This window comes from Molothrus aeneus, chromosome 6 (genome assembly GCF_037042795.1).
Source record: "Molothrus aeneus isolate 106 chromosome 6, BPBGC_Maene_1.0, whole genome shotgun sequence".
NCBI lineage: Eukaryota > Metazoa > Chordata > Aves > Passeriformes > Icteridae > Molothrus > Molothrus aeneus.
In genome coordinates, this window is record NC_089651.1 from 3,659,706 (window position 1) to 3,676,249 (window position 16,544).

General features: G+C 38.0%; 1 protein-coding gene across 1 annotated transcript in view; it reads right to left on the reverse strand.

The window, feature by feature from the left end:
• PPFIBP2 (PPFIA binding protein 2) overlaps positions 1-10,649 on the reverse strand; it is a 76,879-nt gene extending 66,230 nt beyond the window's left edge. The window contains exon 1 of the mRNA XM_066553064.1: positions 10,564-10,649. Within this exon, the coding sequence (XP_066409161.1) occupies positions 10,564-10,627 (64 nt within the window). The 5' untranslated portion in view covers positions 10,628-10,649. The remainder of the gene's footprint in view (positions 1-10,563) is intronic.
• Positions 10,650-16,544: the final 5,895 nt, after the last annotated feature.

Below are 16,544 nucleotides of genomic sequence, written 5' to 3' on the forward strand. Positions count from 1 at the left end.
TTCTGTGATTTCCTGAGACTGGGCATGCTCCATAGGCATCCTTGAGCTACCCCAAGCTCTTCAACTGACAGTTCAGACTGGCAGAATTCTCTTCATCCTCACATTTTGCAAAATGCTGAATTACTTTAAAACTGGTTTGCTATGGATTGCTAATGTGGTCCCTTTTATTCTTCTAGCTACAATGGAAAATGAAGAACTTCTTTGAATGCGACAAATAATGCACTTTTGGTACTAGGGACAGAAATGCAAAAATACAGAGCCCAACTCAGCATTTTAATTCAGAAAACTTCCTGATTTAATGCTAAAATTCAAATGAATCACAGGCTTGCTTTTCTTATTTGCTTTCCATGTAGTTTCATATTAAGTAGGATTGCACTGCTCACCAGAAGAACACACCCTGGAAAACAGAAGTGTGTAGGAGTAAATAATTGTATTTCTTTGCCTTGCTTTAAACCTTGGCATCATTGTGCTGCAAAGTACATGAAGTTTTAGCACCAGACAGTAAGAATTTGGATATTATTGCAGATTAATGAAAATAAAAAGAGATGCCACACAACATTATTTGTTACCAGCATTCTCCACCATTAACAGCTGTCTATATCTGCATAGCTTTATTATAAATAACTGAAGAGGGGAAGAATGCAGTTCAAACATCAGAATTTTATCAATACTCAGGAAAAATTATTAAAGTTTTGAACTCTTGCAAAAGGACTAATTTTTTTTTTGAGCAAGTCACAGTCTTCCTGTACCTCACTTCTTTTTCCAGGGGTAAACAGGACACAAGGCAATCTTTTGTTATGAAGTTTATATAATACCCAACACTGTGGTTTCCTAGTGTATTCCTGGAACACAATTATTCATCATGAATGTTCACTTTAGAAGAACAGGAAAAAAAAGAAAGAAAGGGAGAAAAAGTGTTGAAACTGAGACGTTCCAAGTAGCTCCCTCCTGGCCTACCCAAACAGTCAGTGAGTGAAGGAGGTTAAAGGCAGCTGCACATTATAGGTAGGCAGAAAGAATAAAGTAAGTAATGAAACAAGCAAAACAACTTTTAAGTTACTCATTTCTCCCACCCTGACCGTGCAAGAACATTTTTTCTCTCAGAGTTCCTTGCAATTAGCAGAATGGCTTCAAAGAAACATTCCTTTTGGGCAAATACATAACGTATTCAGAAAACAGCACTGCCAGTAGCTTCCAAAAATAAGTTACTAGGCACAAGTAAAGAAACAGGTAAAAGCCCTGCCAGGTTGAAAACCCCTCTCCTCAGCCCATGTTGTGTGCATTCATCCTTCACACAGCTTCCACCTCTCCTAGCAGTAGATGTTGTGTCTGATCTCTCACTTTCCCTTGCATCTTAACTTCTGATCCCCTGCATTCATCCTTTTCATCTCAATTTTTTCATTCTCAAACTGGCTGAGTTTGAAAAAAAAATTCCAGGTAATGTACAACTCAACCATCAGTGGTTAAAAAGAGATTTTCCTAAGAATGCTGGCTCCTTTAGATCACAAATCAGCAAAAAACAACAAAAGCCCCCCAGCAAACACCAAAACCTACATCTTTGCTGGATAAGGATGACTTTCTATAAAGCTGAAAATAATAATGAGTAACAATATTGACATCTGACCAAAGTGGTTAGAATAAAGTTATAAACATACCTTTCCTCTGGCCTTTCAATCATTACACTGCTAGAGAACACATTTTTACCTGAATTTTTACTTAGTGAGCATCTAGGTTGTCCAAGTTCTTCCTCCCTCCTTCAAGATTACACAGTGCAATTTTCTTTGAAGCACAAGTTTTCTTTTCCTCATGAAGACAGCCTTGAAAATGTGAATTTATGTAAACTAGCAGTAAGGGCTGGACAGGACATATTTCGGCCTCCTGGTTCCTAAGCCTCCTGCAGACAGAGTGAAGAGGGAGCTCACACAACTCTTTCTTTCCATACTGTGATGCAGAATAAATCACAAACTGTGTGTTTTGAATCACAGCTTATATTAACTTCTCCTCAAATCTCTGCTTTTAGATCTTTAACTACAGGGAAAAGTAACTATTAAGCTGGATTAGCAGGAAGCCCTAGGAAAAAATTTCCAAGCCTAAAAACACTAATGACCACATTCAGATAAGAGCTTCACACAGCTCAGATGATTTTCAGCTGAGCTCTGCCTACAGTCACACACAGAATCTTTCAGACAATTTCCAAGAACTGTCTATAATTTCTTATGCAAATTATAGGTATTTACTGAGTAATTACTCAGAACTTCTTTCCTACAAGCTTCTAGACACTGAGCTGTGATGTGCAGCACTTTTAGGGACTGCACACACAGCTACAGCAAAGAAAGTCTCTCCTACCCAGAAACACAAGCTAAGCAGCCTGGTGAAAAAAAAGGAGGATGGATTATGCAGCTGTGATGGAGGTTTGGGGCTAAGTCTCCATTGAACAGGAAAAACAGGATCAACACATTTATTAAAGAATAAAAAATACTTGCAAGAATTTTCTCTCTCTTTTTTTTTTAATTACACATGAAAAAGGAGTATATTTAGGGCCAGTTAAACCATTAGTCTAAGTAAAACAGTGTTTTTAGCACAAAATCTGTAATTGTTTGTAATAAGCAGTAGTAAGATCATTCAGTTTGTGAGGAAGTGAAGGGAACTTGTTTCATTAAGATTACCCAGTTTTCACTTTTGAAAAGACTCTTGAATCAATTTCATTAGCTTAAAGGAAGAAGTGGACAAGATACAATTTTGAATTTAATGATACCAAACTCCTTTAAATTTAAATCTTAGCAATCTGTCCACTTGCCTGTTAAAGAACTGACTCACTCATGTCCTGCAGAACAGATCACATCATACAAACTACAAAAGGACCTTTGTGTCTCAGATTTTCAGTCCCGTGGGGTTTTGGCCATCATGGTTTAACTGCCTTTCTTTGCCACATGTTGTATCTGCAGCTATTTACATTTCTGTTTCTTTTCAGTCCTTCCTCAAAACTCAGTAAAAACAGTGTTGATGTGTGGAGATTATTTGTTGTAATTGCAAATGCATTGCTACAGTTTGGTAAGTTGGCGTAAGTGTCTAGGACACTACAGCATTTCTGCTGTTTTATACTAAAAAAACCCCTATCTCTTGTAAGGAATAAAAAATTTAAAGTAGCATATTTACTGTAAGTATTTTTCCATTTTGAATTAGTTTTAACTCCCATTTTCAAGAAAACTTCTAATTTTGTGGTTTTGCTGGAAAGGTAGAAACACTTGCAAGGGAAGTTAAAGACCAAATAGATCAGTAAATCAGTTTGACTTGTACCTTCAAAGGACCCTACAGCAAACAATTTTAAACACCTGTTTTTTAGATAATAATTAAGCATTTATAGGAAAGATGCTCTCAGTGCTTTCAGCTCTGTAAGATCTGCAGTTCTGCCCTGTTTGCACAGGGAATCCATCAGTCCATCAGCAATTTTGAGAGGCTCCCCTGTCCATCCTGTGCTCAGAGCCCCATGATTTTCAGAAAGTGAGAATGGGAAGCATGTCTGGGGACAGCTGTAGTGACCTCTTGCAAAGTGAAGCACTCAAAATTGAGGAAATTCCAAAGGTCAGGTTGCTCTGGCAACCCTGGGGAAGGGATCAGCAGCCAGTCCTGTGTCACAGACATCTTTCAGGAAAAATCCTTTCCTTAGGATTTTTCCTCCTGAGAAGCTGAGAGGCCTCAGGAACAAAATGTAAACAATGGTTATCTGCTGCTGTGGAATGCAACAGGTGCATCTGGGATTGGTCTCATGTTGGATGTTTGTAATTAATGGCCAATCACAGTGAGGTTTGTAATTAATGGCCAATCACAGTGAGGCTTGGACAGAGTCCAAGCCACAAACCTTTGTTATCATTCTTTTCTATTCTATTCTTAGCTAGCCTTCTGATGAAATCCTTTCTTCTATTCTTTTAGTATAGTTTGAATGTAATATATATCATAAAATAATAAATCAAGCCTTCTGAAACAAGGAGTCAGATCCTTGTCTCTTCCCTCAACCAAGAACCCCTGTGAACACTGTCACAGTCCTGCACAGGCATAAAGCAGCATGCAAGGTGCCCTGATTTTCACATGCTTTTAAAACAAAAATGCACCTAGACACTTATGCAAAGTCTTAACCTGAAGGCGACAGCATGCGTAAAAGTCTTAAATAGCTGGTTATGGTAACAAATGGCTGTAAAGATTACTCAAGTGTGTACATTTGTTTTAGGTGTTGTTAACAAAATTAAAGGCAAGGCCACAGAGAGCTGGCATGAAACAGGAAGAATTGAGTAAATAGAAAAACAATGAACTGCTCTATTTTTTAAATGTTTAAAATATTTTTAATTGCTATAAATAGGTTATTGTTGATATCTGAGGAATTAACTAATTAGCTTTTCTGAAGTCAAGTATCTGAAAATAAATGTCAGCAGCTTAAACAAATTTTAAATGGTAAAAAAATAAACCCCCACAAATATAAACCATAAATATTTTGTTCAGCTTTTTTGCTTCCTCCTTTAATATCCTGGATATTTAGAGGTCACACACAACTTTTATCTTTCCTTTCCCCTCAAGCCCTCATCATTCTTCACACAAAGTTTTCGGGAACTGTTATGACAGGAATTGATTTATTCCTCTATCAAAGACCTTGTTTCAAGTAATTTTCTATGAAATTTCCTTTTTCATATCTCTATTGCTGTAAGATCTATGCATAAACACACTGTAGTTAATGGTTAAAGAGGCCACAATCTTATAACTTCACAAATGCTCACCTTAATGCATAGCAGTAACAAGTAACATAAGTGCTCTAGGTATATTATTTCTTTTGTTCAGAAAAAACAGCCTAAATCATTGATTGAAAAATAACAGAAAATAAAAAGGAAATGCACTAATCATAACTGAAGCATAGTCTTTTAACACAATTGTAATTTATTTAGAAAATGCAAGAAAACCACTGCAACTGTTGTTGTCCACTTACTCTGAACTACAATGAAGGAAATTGTGTAGTATTTAAATTGTTCTGTTGTGCTCATCATTATTTTAAATAGTCAGTTCAGTGCTCTGAAGTGAAATTCCAAAGATTCCTATAATAAAGTTATACACCTTTACCATAGAAACCAAACTTTGAGTTTGAAAGTGTTGTGAACCTTGAATAGGATTTAAGTGATAAAAATATAAAACTGTTTGGAAGTTGAACAAACTGAAAAGAACAAAGAGAAGCTATTTTCTAGCCATTCTACACAGTCTCAGGTGTGCCCATCAGCTGCATGTCACCCAGCATGGATTTCAAATGAGACCCACCAGCACCTCCCCAATACACAAAAATAGGATTAAGTGCTCTCTGTCTGGTTTGCGCAATTTCAATCCCTCATGAAGCAGAACAGAGGTGTCCATCCTCCTCAGTTCAAGCGCTGTGAGACTTGAATGAATGCTGTGATGACATGTGGCTATTCAGGGGTGAAGGATGAGGTCACCAGGAAATACTGTGATTTCCTTTTATTTATCTAGGAACTCAGTGAAAACTCTGTTCCACAGAACCTAAAGCCCATCCAAAGGAGTTCAAGTGAGTGGCGTACTCTTTTTTTTCTGTAGAAACCAAGTTCTAATCACTTATTAGAGGTGATTTAATAATCCCCACTAACAGCTCCTCCTTCAAATTCTGGCTGGTAAATCCCACGAGGAAAATACATTAAACTTGAACTAAAAGCCTGTTTATCTCTGAAGTACAATTTCCTCTGGAGGCTCCTTTTCCAGCAAGGCTGTGGGCAGTGCTGGGTTCCTAACACAGCAGCCAAAGCCATGAGCTGAGCACCAACATTCTGCCAGTTCAGGAGAGGGGAATTCAAACATGAATACTCCTTGCTCAACTTTTTAATTGCATTTACTTTTTCATCTTTCTGTGCTAATACTGAAGCATGGATACAGACACATGTGATTACACATTTAACTTTCTCATTATTTTCCAGTGAGCAATAATTGCAGGAGCTCTGGTTAAAAGGAAACTCAGTAATTACACTGATGACTTAGTGAATTTGAAGAGACTGTAGCAAACTATATTGTGATGGGAGGTTTTAGATTTTACAATTAATGGTCATTAATCACAAAGGGAAATAATGGATTTACAAACTGATTATGGAGAGAAGCAGTTTGATATAAAATATTTGTAAAATAAAAACTGTATTAATTTGTTATGATATATTGCAAAGAAAAATAACCAAAATCTACAGTCCTATGAAGAAACACATCTTAATAAATGGATACAACCTGAATAAAAGGAGAAGTAATGACTTGGTTAAAGCTCAGAGGGAAGCAATGCCAAAGTCACGCTCCTTAAATGAAGAATGAGTAGATGGATCTGATATATGGTGCTTTTTTTTAGAGGAAGCCTCTGTTTGGAGTGCAAGTCACTCCAGCTAATGGCTAAGTGATGTGCATTGACAATCACATTAGCCCTTTTTTCTATTTTAGTCAAATAAGGCTAATCATTTAGCGTGCCTAATTTATATAGCTATGAGGGCGGGTTATCAGTACAGATGTACCGAGGCATAAAAGACTTGGGAACACTGACCTATCTGTCAAATTTGATCAGGCCCAGTGATATTCAATTTGTTAATCTTGCCTCACAATCCTCCTCTCATGCAGTCTGAGCACTAATAGGTTTTGTGCTGCACTGAGAATGAGCACAGGCTGCAGTGAGACTTCTTGGCTGGATTAATCAGTATCATGCATGGGAGATGTTAACTCCTGGAGCAAGGGGTAGTGTCAAAGACATATTTTATGAAAAATCCTTTTGCCAGGATCTTTTCTCCTGAGATACTGAGAAGCTTCAGCTTCTCCATATTTTGCTGCTTTGGAATGTGATTTTGAGACTTGTTTACCCAGCATGTGAAATCGTTTTTACTTGATGACCAATGACTGCCACCTGTGTCGAGGCTGTGAGCAGTCACAAGATTTTATTATATTATTTTATTAATAGAAGGAATAGAATTCCTTCTATTCCTTGCTAGCCTTCTGATGAAATCCTTTCTTCTATTCTTTTAGTATAGTTTTAATATATAATTTTCTTTAATATAATATATATCATAAAATACTAAATCAGCCTTCTGAAACATGGAGTCAAGATTCTCATCTCTTCCCTCGTCTGGGACCTCTGCAAACACCACCACAGGGTAGGACTTCTAGAATTGGAAGGCTAAAAGTGCAAATCTGTAAGTACTTGTGATACATATTTGCATATACCCAGTTCTTACCCTAAATGGCCACAATCCAATGTTTTATTGATAATGAAGAGAACAAAAGAAATGAGGGCTGATTAAAGAGATAGGATGCTCCCTTTTTGCATGTGTACATATACATTTATACTCAAGGTTCAAAAATTAAACAATGTCAGATATACATCACTGGACTTCCAAATTCTCTAAAATGGAAGTAATGCTCACTTTGTGCCTAAAGATGAAGTTTCTGAGGTCAAGAGAAGCATGTGGCTCTCCCAGTACTCACTCAGGCCTCATTGCAAAAGAAAATGTCATTTTTATCAGCTACCTGAGTTTACCTAAGTAAACTTAGGTCTTTGAATCCTGGAGATGTCCATAGATTCTGGATACAGTGAATTGAAATAGCACATGCTCTTAAAAATGACTTTTTGCTGTTTCCTGTCAACTCTAAGAGCAGCTACATTTGTACAGATGATTTTTCCCATGTTTGAAGCTCTACCTGGATGGGATGTTTGACAACAAGCCCAGATGTTTTCTGCATCAAAAACAATATTCAAATCATTTTGGCTTGGCAATTTGACCTTATCAATATGACAGCTGAACCTATTTTTAAAGTGAGCTTGGAGAATCATTATCTGGACACGATTTCCCAATTCTCCACTGATTTGAGGCTTATCAGCTGTTGCAGACTCTGGGATGACATACAGTGTTTTAATGCTTGATAATTCTCTAATTTCACGTGAGTTATTGATTGTGTATATTACTTAAATAATTTCTAATTGCTGTCAGCTTGTTTACTACACACATTGTTTTGCTCTGATGTTTCTCCATGCTTGTAACTAAAGGATGTTAGAAAAATTCACTATAGTATTAGAGTCATCCTTTCAAAGGAGTTTTCTACCTTGTATTTTCTCTCAACACCATACAGGACAAGAGACCATTCCTGTTTTTCAGTCCTGCCCAAATTGCATACAGAAGCTTACTGGATTGAATTAGGGAGAGTCAAACTCGAATTATCATTCTGTGCCTCAGTTTCAGACAAATTGGGAAAACAGCTGTATCCAACTATAGACTCCAGCAGATCTACTTGGTCCTTCAATCATGCCATAATATTCAAGAAATTGTTCTGGAACACACAGAACATTGGCTAGAGGACAATGACAACAGACTTAACCTGTCTTAAAAAGTTTTATCTATTCCTGGCAATAGAAAATAATAAAGAAATAAGGTCAACAACCTTTCCAAACAACTGAGTTTTTCCCTAAGTATAGGAATAAATCAATATGTTTCTTTATTAGTACAGGTAGATATAACACTGAAATCATATGGGAAGCATTCAATTAACATCCATGAGGCTTGACAGATGCACTGTCTGGGAAATATTTTGTTTTTTCTCCCATTAGGTATCTTTAGATAAGCCTGTTCTCAGTGTTATGCTGCCTATCAGTGGACATCAGACTGAAAATATAAGGAATGCAAAGTCACAAAGTCAACCCTCCTGGAGAGGTTGCTCATGACCACTGTGGAAATAAACCCCACTTGCCACTGGAGTTTATTTATGCCTGAATCTTTTTACTTTAGGGCTTGCTCATGAGCACAGAACAGCTGTGATCAGCTGATTTCCAGGGAACAGTTCTTCCAACATCTGCACAAGTGTTCTACACCACCAAGACACCCAAGTGATGGGGGTAAAAGTGATGTCATTTGAAAGCCTGGGAAAATTTAATTTTATTCCTTATTTATCAAGATAAAACCCTGAAATGGTATGGCACAAACAAACAATCTGAAAAAGGAGCAGGGAAAAGAATATTAAAATCAACCAACCAACCACTGAACCAAAAGAAAAGCTGTCTTCTGGCCTCAATTATTTTTCTGACATGAAATTTAGGAAAAAAATTAATTTTCTTAGGCTGTCATATATTGCTATTTAATCAGTTCTACCACATATTAGGAGGTTATCTTTCCATACCATGAAAAAACACCCAGCACTAAAGACCTTTTGCCATAGCCAGGACTTGCCTCATGACTGATGGGTCCTGGAAAAAAAAAGTCTCTAATCTGAAAATCAATTTAAATAGAGTGACTCTTTTTTTCTGTCTAGCTTTTTCTGCAGAATGGAACCACCAGTGCATCCATGATATTCCCCAGTGTGAGCAGAGCTGGGTATAAATCACCACAGAAGAGAGACACCAAGTTCCATTTGTGTGCAGGTGATTTCTGAGCACAGCTTCCATGGCATCCCAGTGGCCAAAAAGTATTGCAGTTCTCTAGTTTATGAATTATGGTTTGGGACTTGCTTTCCTTATTCTCTCCTTATACATCTGAGGGAAGTTCAATGCTTCCCTATCTATGGTGTTTTGTTAGGTGTGAAAAAATAAAATCTCAGTTACTTCTGTTGGTTAAAATCTTGTTAGAATAGGGTTTTGCACTCAGGACAAGGAAATATATGTGTGATTTTTCCTATTTGCTTAGAACTTTTTCCATCAATGTGAAAAGTCACTCCAGTTATATCTATCCCAAATTCATATTCACAGTTCTGTGTATCTCTGCAGTCTTGCACATACAATAAAGTGAAGACTCATATGAGGATGCAAAAAACAAACAAACCAAACCCTAGTGATTGTTTAAACTAAAAAACCTGGATAGTGATCTAGCCTGATGGTGACATTTAAAGCCTCATATCAGTCTCTGGACAGAGAGCTCTCCTAGAAGAGCAGGAAGATCAAGGAGCAGCACAACTGCAGCTGATGCCATTGACTCCATCACCAGGGAAGAAGGCTCAGCTTGGGTGAGCCTATAAATCCCAATTTAGATTTATAAAGCTTTAGTGAATTCTTTGCCATCGTGCACAAGTGAGATCATGGCCCTACCCTGACACTCCTTTAAGGAGCTCCTGCTGCATGGTGTGTGAGCACAAACCCCAGGGCATAATAAAAGTTACGTATATTTTTATTTTTACATATTTTTATATATCTATATGTGCAGGTGTTTGATGCAGTTATAAGTTATCCAGCTAGCCAGAAGACTTGGTGAAAACTTTTTAAACTCATATTGAAATACAAAACTAACATTTGGATGCTGCCACATGGCTGAGGATGTGTTTAAGTAAACATAGAGCATTAAAGCAAAGTAAACCTCTCTCACTTCAATGTTCACCTGTCTGAGGGGAAATTTTAGGGCTTATTTTACTTCCTTTATTTTGCTTTCAGCTTTCTCCACACAGCTATTGAACCAGAGTGTTAATAGTGAAATCTGCATCTCAGAGAACCTGATAAATTTGGAATAAATATTAAAAAGCAAACCAGACATAGTTAAATCTCAAGACAGTGTGCTGTAAAACAATGCATTGTTGTACCTGCAATGATGTCATCCATTTGCTCCAAAGCTGCTTCCAGCATATGACTGGCATCAGAAGCCATCCTGTGGGATTTCTTCAGATCTTTACTCCCTCTACTGAAAAGACAGAGTAAACCATATGTATTACACTAAATAGCCTGATGGCAAAATATATGTCACTGTCACATTATGCATTAGGCTACACAAACAAAACCCATGCTACAGCTTAGTAATGAAGCCTTGTGTTACAAAAATACAGCCCGATAATAAGAAAACTAAAAAAACTATTCCTGTTCTTGATAGATGACTTGGGAGTTCTGATTATTTTTTTTTTTTAAGAGATTTTACTAAAACAGTCAAATGCAAATAAAGAAATCCCAAAGAATTTCAAATACTGGAAGCCCAAGATTCTCCTGCTCCTCATCCTTAACAATGGTTTCCTAGATTCAAAGTTCAGTGCATTTCAGCCTTTTCCTATGTGGGGGAAAAAAGAGGATTGACTAAGATTCAATGAAGGAATGAAGACATGGGGCAGAACATGTCTTTCCTACAAGCAGAAATCTGTAGGAAGTCTGCTTTTTGATTTATGCCTTAAGAGTAAAGAAAATTCTGAAATATTCAGTTTTCACCATCACCATCTCTTTCATGACACCAAAAATCCCATTTTTTCCCGTTCAAATAACCAAAATGCCCCAGGTATGAGTTCTCTGAATTTACTGCTGCTACTATAAAACAGGATTAAATACATTCATGTTACCACCTGACACTGGGGATAACAAAAAAAAAAAAAAAAAAAAAAAAAAAAAAAAAAAAAAAAAAAAAAAAAAGAGAAAAACCTTCCAGAATGAGTCCCTGCTGGAATTGGTGCTGCTGCTGGACTCTAAGTCAAGCAGCAGCTGCTGCTGCCAACAGATGACATTTCAACATTTCAAAGGGGAGAAGAATTTATGCAGTCCATTTCACTGCCAGTGAAAAAATCCCCTTTTGCACATCACTTCATGGCTGAGGCACGAGAGCAGTGCCCACACAGAGAGGAAACAGGGATGACTCCTGTGCCTGTGGCTCACAGGGCTCCAGCACAGCTCAATGCACCCACAGAGCCCACAAAGGCTCACAGTATTTTGATTTCTTCTCCATGAAGGCTGCAATTCAGTCTCTCAGCATTCAGTCTTTTTTTTCACAGCGAGTTGTAAGAGCTGTGGTTTAAAACTGTGTCATTTTAGCAGCTGTCACCAAAGACACCAGTCTGACAATGGACAGAGGTATCCTTCAAATAACTCAGGTTGTGAGTAGGTGTAAATGCAATGGGCCTATGATTCCAATGCTACTGAAATGCCACAAATATGTGTTTATCATGGGATTACTTGTGCTAAGAAATCAAGCAGTTTACATTGAAATAAATATTACAATTAAAATTTGCACCATCCAACCAAAATTATTTTCTTCTCTTGAAAACTAAGAATCCTGAGACATGGGTTTTTCCTCAAAGAAATGGGTTTCCTCTTCAAAGAAAGCTAACTTATTAAGAACCTCTGTGTTATCAGCATCCTATGTTGATTCCAGTTAATGAAGATAACCCCAGGATCCAGACAGACAGAAGCAGGAATGAGTCAGGAACTGCAACATTCTCATTTGAACTCTGCCATTTACAGCTTGTCACAGTGGGTAAGCCACGATTTAACTTCAGATCACATTGATCTGAAGAGCAATGTGAGAATGCCTCAACCCCACTGTCACCCTAGGCTCAGATTAATGGAAATGAATCAGTGGTTTTGGTCCTTCAGTTTTTTTGTCAAAATAATCTCTTAAGTACAAGCGATGCTAAATTTAACCAAAGTACATGTCACCCAAATATTTCATTTAATGGCACTGGAAATAACATAAATTGTGCTCAGGATAATCTGGAAAGTCATTAAGTCAGCTGATATAAACCTAAAATTTCAGAGTGCTTTCTTTCACATGTGAACTTTCCAGACACTCCCCCCGATCCTGCTGCTTCCATTTGCTGGTTTTTGGGAGACTTCCATCTTCTGTTGCCACATCACAGGCCACCAAAGCCCTCTCAGCTGCAATGATCCTCCTTCCTTGCTGTATTTCCTCTAGTTCAAAGCAGCCATACCACGGGGAATAATCACCTCAGTGACAGGAAATCCACCTACAGGTGGCCAACAGGTGCCAGAGGGGCACCAAGGCTCCCGTGCCATTCCCCCAGGAATGCATGGCCACCAGGCTCTGTGGGGAAATCAGGGCAGCAGATCTCTGGCTCAGAGTTAGAAGGCAGAAAAAGACTGAAAAACGCTAAATATAGCATAGAGTTCCTAATTCTAAGTTGCACTCCATGCTTTTATTTGTGATAAAAGCAGCACACCACTGGAGCAGTGCATGGCTGTTCAAACAAGAAATGCAGGTCTACATTTCTTGTTAACATCTGATGTAGTATTTCATCACTTGTGGTGACAAAGGCACAGAAAATGCTGATACACTGCATTACAAACTTGAAAATTCACTGATGGAAAAACACCTCCCATCAAAGCCTTGGCAAAACCCCGAAAGTTTGGCTGAAACACTCCACCAGAAGTGAATTTCCAATCTCCTCCCTGCCTCCACCGCCTATTTTCTCACCTGTACCCACTGAGGCTTTGCTGCCTAACTGCATTAAGCTATAGCAAAACCGGCTGATCAAACAAGGATTTATTAATAAAAGCAATGTTCTTTGCTCCAGAGAGATAATGTAATATTACTCGCTTGACATCTTTTTCTAGACAGACCTGTTGTGTGTGCTCCAGGCAAGTCTCACTTTCCCAGACACTCCCTCTTTACAGTTTGGCTGCTCTGAGCAGTATTAATGAAAGAGCTTGTGAGATCTCCTGGGCTTTCAGCTACCATTTATGATCTAATTCTATAGAAATATCTTCAACTATGGATTTTAAAAAAATATTATTAAATAACAAGACACTTGTAACAGCCCCTCAAACAGGATCCATCTGTTTGCTGGTATTTTAATTACAAATATTTTTTACTGTTTTCATTCCTGAATGACATCAACATATGCAGAACACCGTGACTTATTTACTTATGTAAATATATACGTATATTTAAAAAAGAAAAAAAGTTTTTTCAGCTTTGGTAAGGATTGCACAAAAGCTACCTTTCACATTACAGTACAAGCTTCAATATTAGCAAATTCTAACCTTCAGGATTTATTAGATTATTTCACATGCCAGCAAAATACAAGAACCAGGCTACTCACCTTTTCAGGTCTTTAGGAAGAAAAGAATTTACTTTTTTGCCTGACTAGTGAAAATTCCTTGCTATTAATAGCTGAAGTTTTATTGTTAAGCAGACATAAATCTAAATTATTATCATCCCTTCTAAGCCACATGCTCATATTAATTTAGAGCCCAGCCCACAGAGATGTTGCAACCCTGTCTGTTATAATTGCCTAAGTAATGACATCTTCCAGGAAGTGCAGACAGAGCAAACTGGTCTGAACTCCTGAAATTTATTCTGCTAAGATAGTTTTGCACTGTACATCCTAATCTGAGATTTGCATTCCAAATAAAATGAAAAATCTCTGGTGGAACTATTGTGCTCAGAGCCAATATATCCCTTGCAAATTTCTTAGCCTACATTCTCTATGTAAAACTACAACTTACTGTGTCCAAAGGTACATAATATTTAACAGACATCTTCACTGTGAGCAAGATGTTTTTCAGAAACATGAAAAGCCTTAATTAAATTTGAATCTTTCATGGCTGGCTTGAACCAGCAGCTGCTCAGAGATGAGAATATGAACAACATGAATTGAGGCAACTCAGATATTTTCCCAAGATTGCTCACAATAATGAGGTTATCAACTTTATCAATTATAAGTGGTGTGCTTTTTGATAGAAACTCCAGAAATCCAGACCTTGTCTGTGGCCTACAAATTCTTCTCACATTTAGCTGACACATGTAACAATTAACTACCACCACCTTTTTTTTCCTAGGATGAATAAACACATGCTTGTAAACTCTTTAAATACTCAGATTTGAGTATTACATTGCTTTGTACTTAAAGGCATAATGAAATATCAAGTGCCTTGGGTAAGCTCAGAAGTCCTCCAAGCTTTCCTTCAACTGCAAGATGACTCCTGCCCTGGAATGCAGAAATCTGCCCAACTCTCACCCTTTTTTTCCCTTTCTTTTCCCCCAGCCACACTCTGTGCAGCATCCAGACAGGAGCACAGCCACTGATTCATCCCTCCAACTCATGGCTCCATCAGGTACAAAAGTTATAAATTCATGTTTGGATCCTGGTCTTTTAGAACCTGCTGGAACTCTCTAATTAAGGTAATCCTCAATCCTGACTAGCAATCCAGGGAACAGAATCATCTCTGATGGTCACTAGAATGACTGCCTGAGGAATGCTACTCCTCTCCAGCCAGAAATCCTATTTATCTGACAGCTGGGAGAGCTGGGCTTGCTCAGCCTGGAGGAGAGAAGGGAGACCTTCCAGCAGTTTTCCAGGGAGAGCTGGAGAGGGACATTTCACAAGGGCAGTAGTGACAGAAAGAGAGCTAAGAGCCTTAAGCTGAAGGAAGGCAGGTTTGCATTCAATATCAGGAGGAAAATTCTTTACTGTGAGGGTGGGCAGGCCCTAGCACAGGGTGCCCAGAGAAGCTGTGGCTGCCCCTGGATCCCTGAAGTGTCCAAGGCCAGCCTGGACAGGGCTCTGAGAAACCTGAGACAGTGGAAGGCATCCCTGCCCATGGCAGTAGGGGTGGAATCTGATGACCTTTGTGGTCCTTTCCAACCCAAACCATTCTATGGTTCTACCTTAAATTTCATTTATTTCTTAATACAGACAGTACTTGCTCAATTTCCCCTTCATATGCTTCACTGGAACAGACAGAAAGGTAAAAACCCTCTTCTTTCATTGATTATCCATTCTGTAATAAGTAAAATCAAGGTTATTTCAGAGGGTTTTTAAGAACAACTAGGCTAGGAATAAAAAAAAACAAGTTTGTTTTGAGCTCGAAAGTGTGAATTGCCCACAGGAAGGCAGAATAGGCATCTCTAAAGAGAAAAATCAATTAGCCAAAGTTAAACAAAGACCTGATAGCAAATCACTTCAGGTAGGTGTCAGAACTGCTAGAGTCTTTATTCAACATGTTGCTGGGGATCCTTATATGAGGGGATATCCTGAAGTGAAGCACCTTGGCACTGTAAAAGCACCATATTTGTGTGTTACTGATGAAAGTCAGAGCAACAAGTAAAAAGCAATGATGCTTTTGAACATAATGTGCTAAATAATTTCATTTAAAACACATAGCTAAACTTACTGCACTATGAAGTGGCCAAGTCAAAGCCAAACATCTCTTTTCAAAAAATAAACCCATTAAGTTTGCTAATACAAGTCTGAGTTTCAATTCTGGGGGGAACAGAAGGTGGAGGAAAAAAGGAAGCCCCCTTTAAAAAAATGTTAGGTCTGACTGATACTTGATTCTTCAAAACACAGATCAGCTCACAGCAACTCCTCCACAGGGCTGATGGATATTGAGTTACAGCTCCTCCTGGTACCATAACCAAATTTCCTGACTCATGTTTGCACAAAGTCTCATCCTTACAATTAAGAGCTGACGCTGACAGAATGGCATGTGGAAAGTGAGCTCTCTTCAGCCCCTCTCTGTAACACTTACAGCAACTGCAAGAAGCCCTTCAGTCCTCAGTGCAGCTTTAAACTTTGTCCATAAAAGCTTAAAAAAGTCCTTCATCATTTAATTTCATGTTGTTATCAGATATCTGAAGTTTTCTGTGTTACACGAAGTATAAAGGAAAAATGTTATAGCTTCTGACTTTGCAAATCTTAAGACCAAAATTGCATTAATTGTTACTGTTTTAAGTCCAAAAAGTCTAATTACTTCAGTTCACTTTTCTGTCATCTAATTAGTTAAAATTAAAAAAAAATAAAGCGCAACACAATGAATAAATAGTTTGGATATAAACTTCAGCTGAACC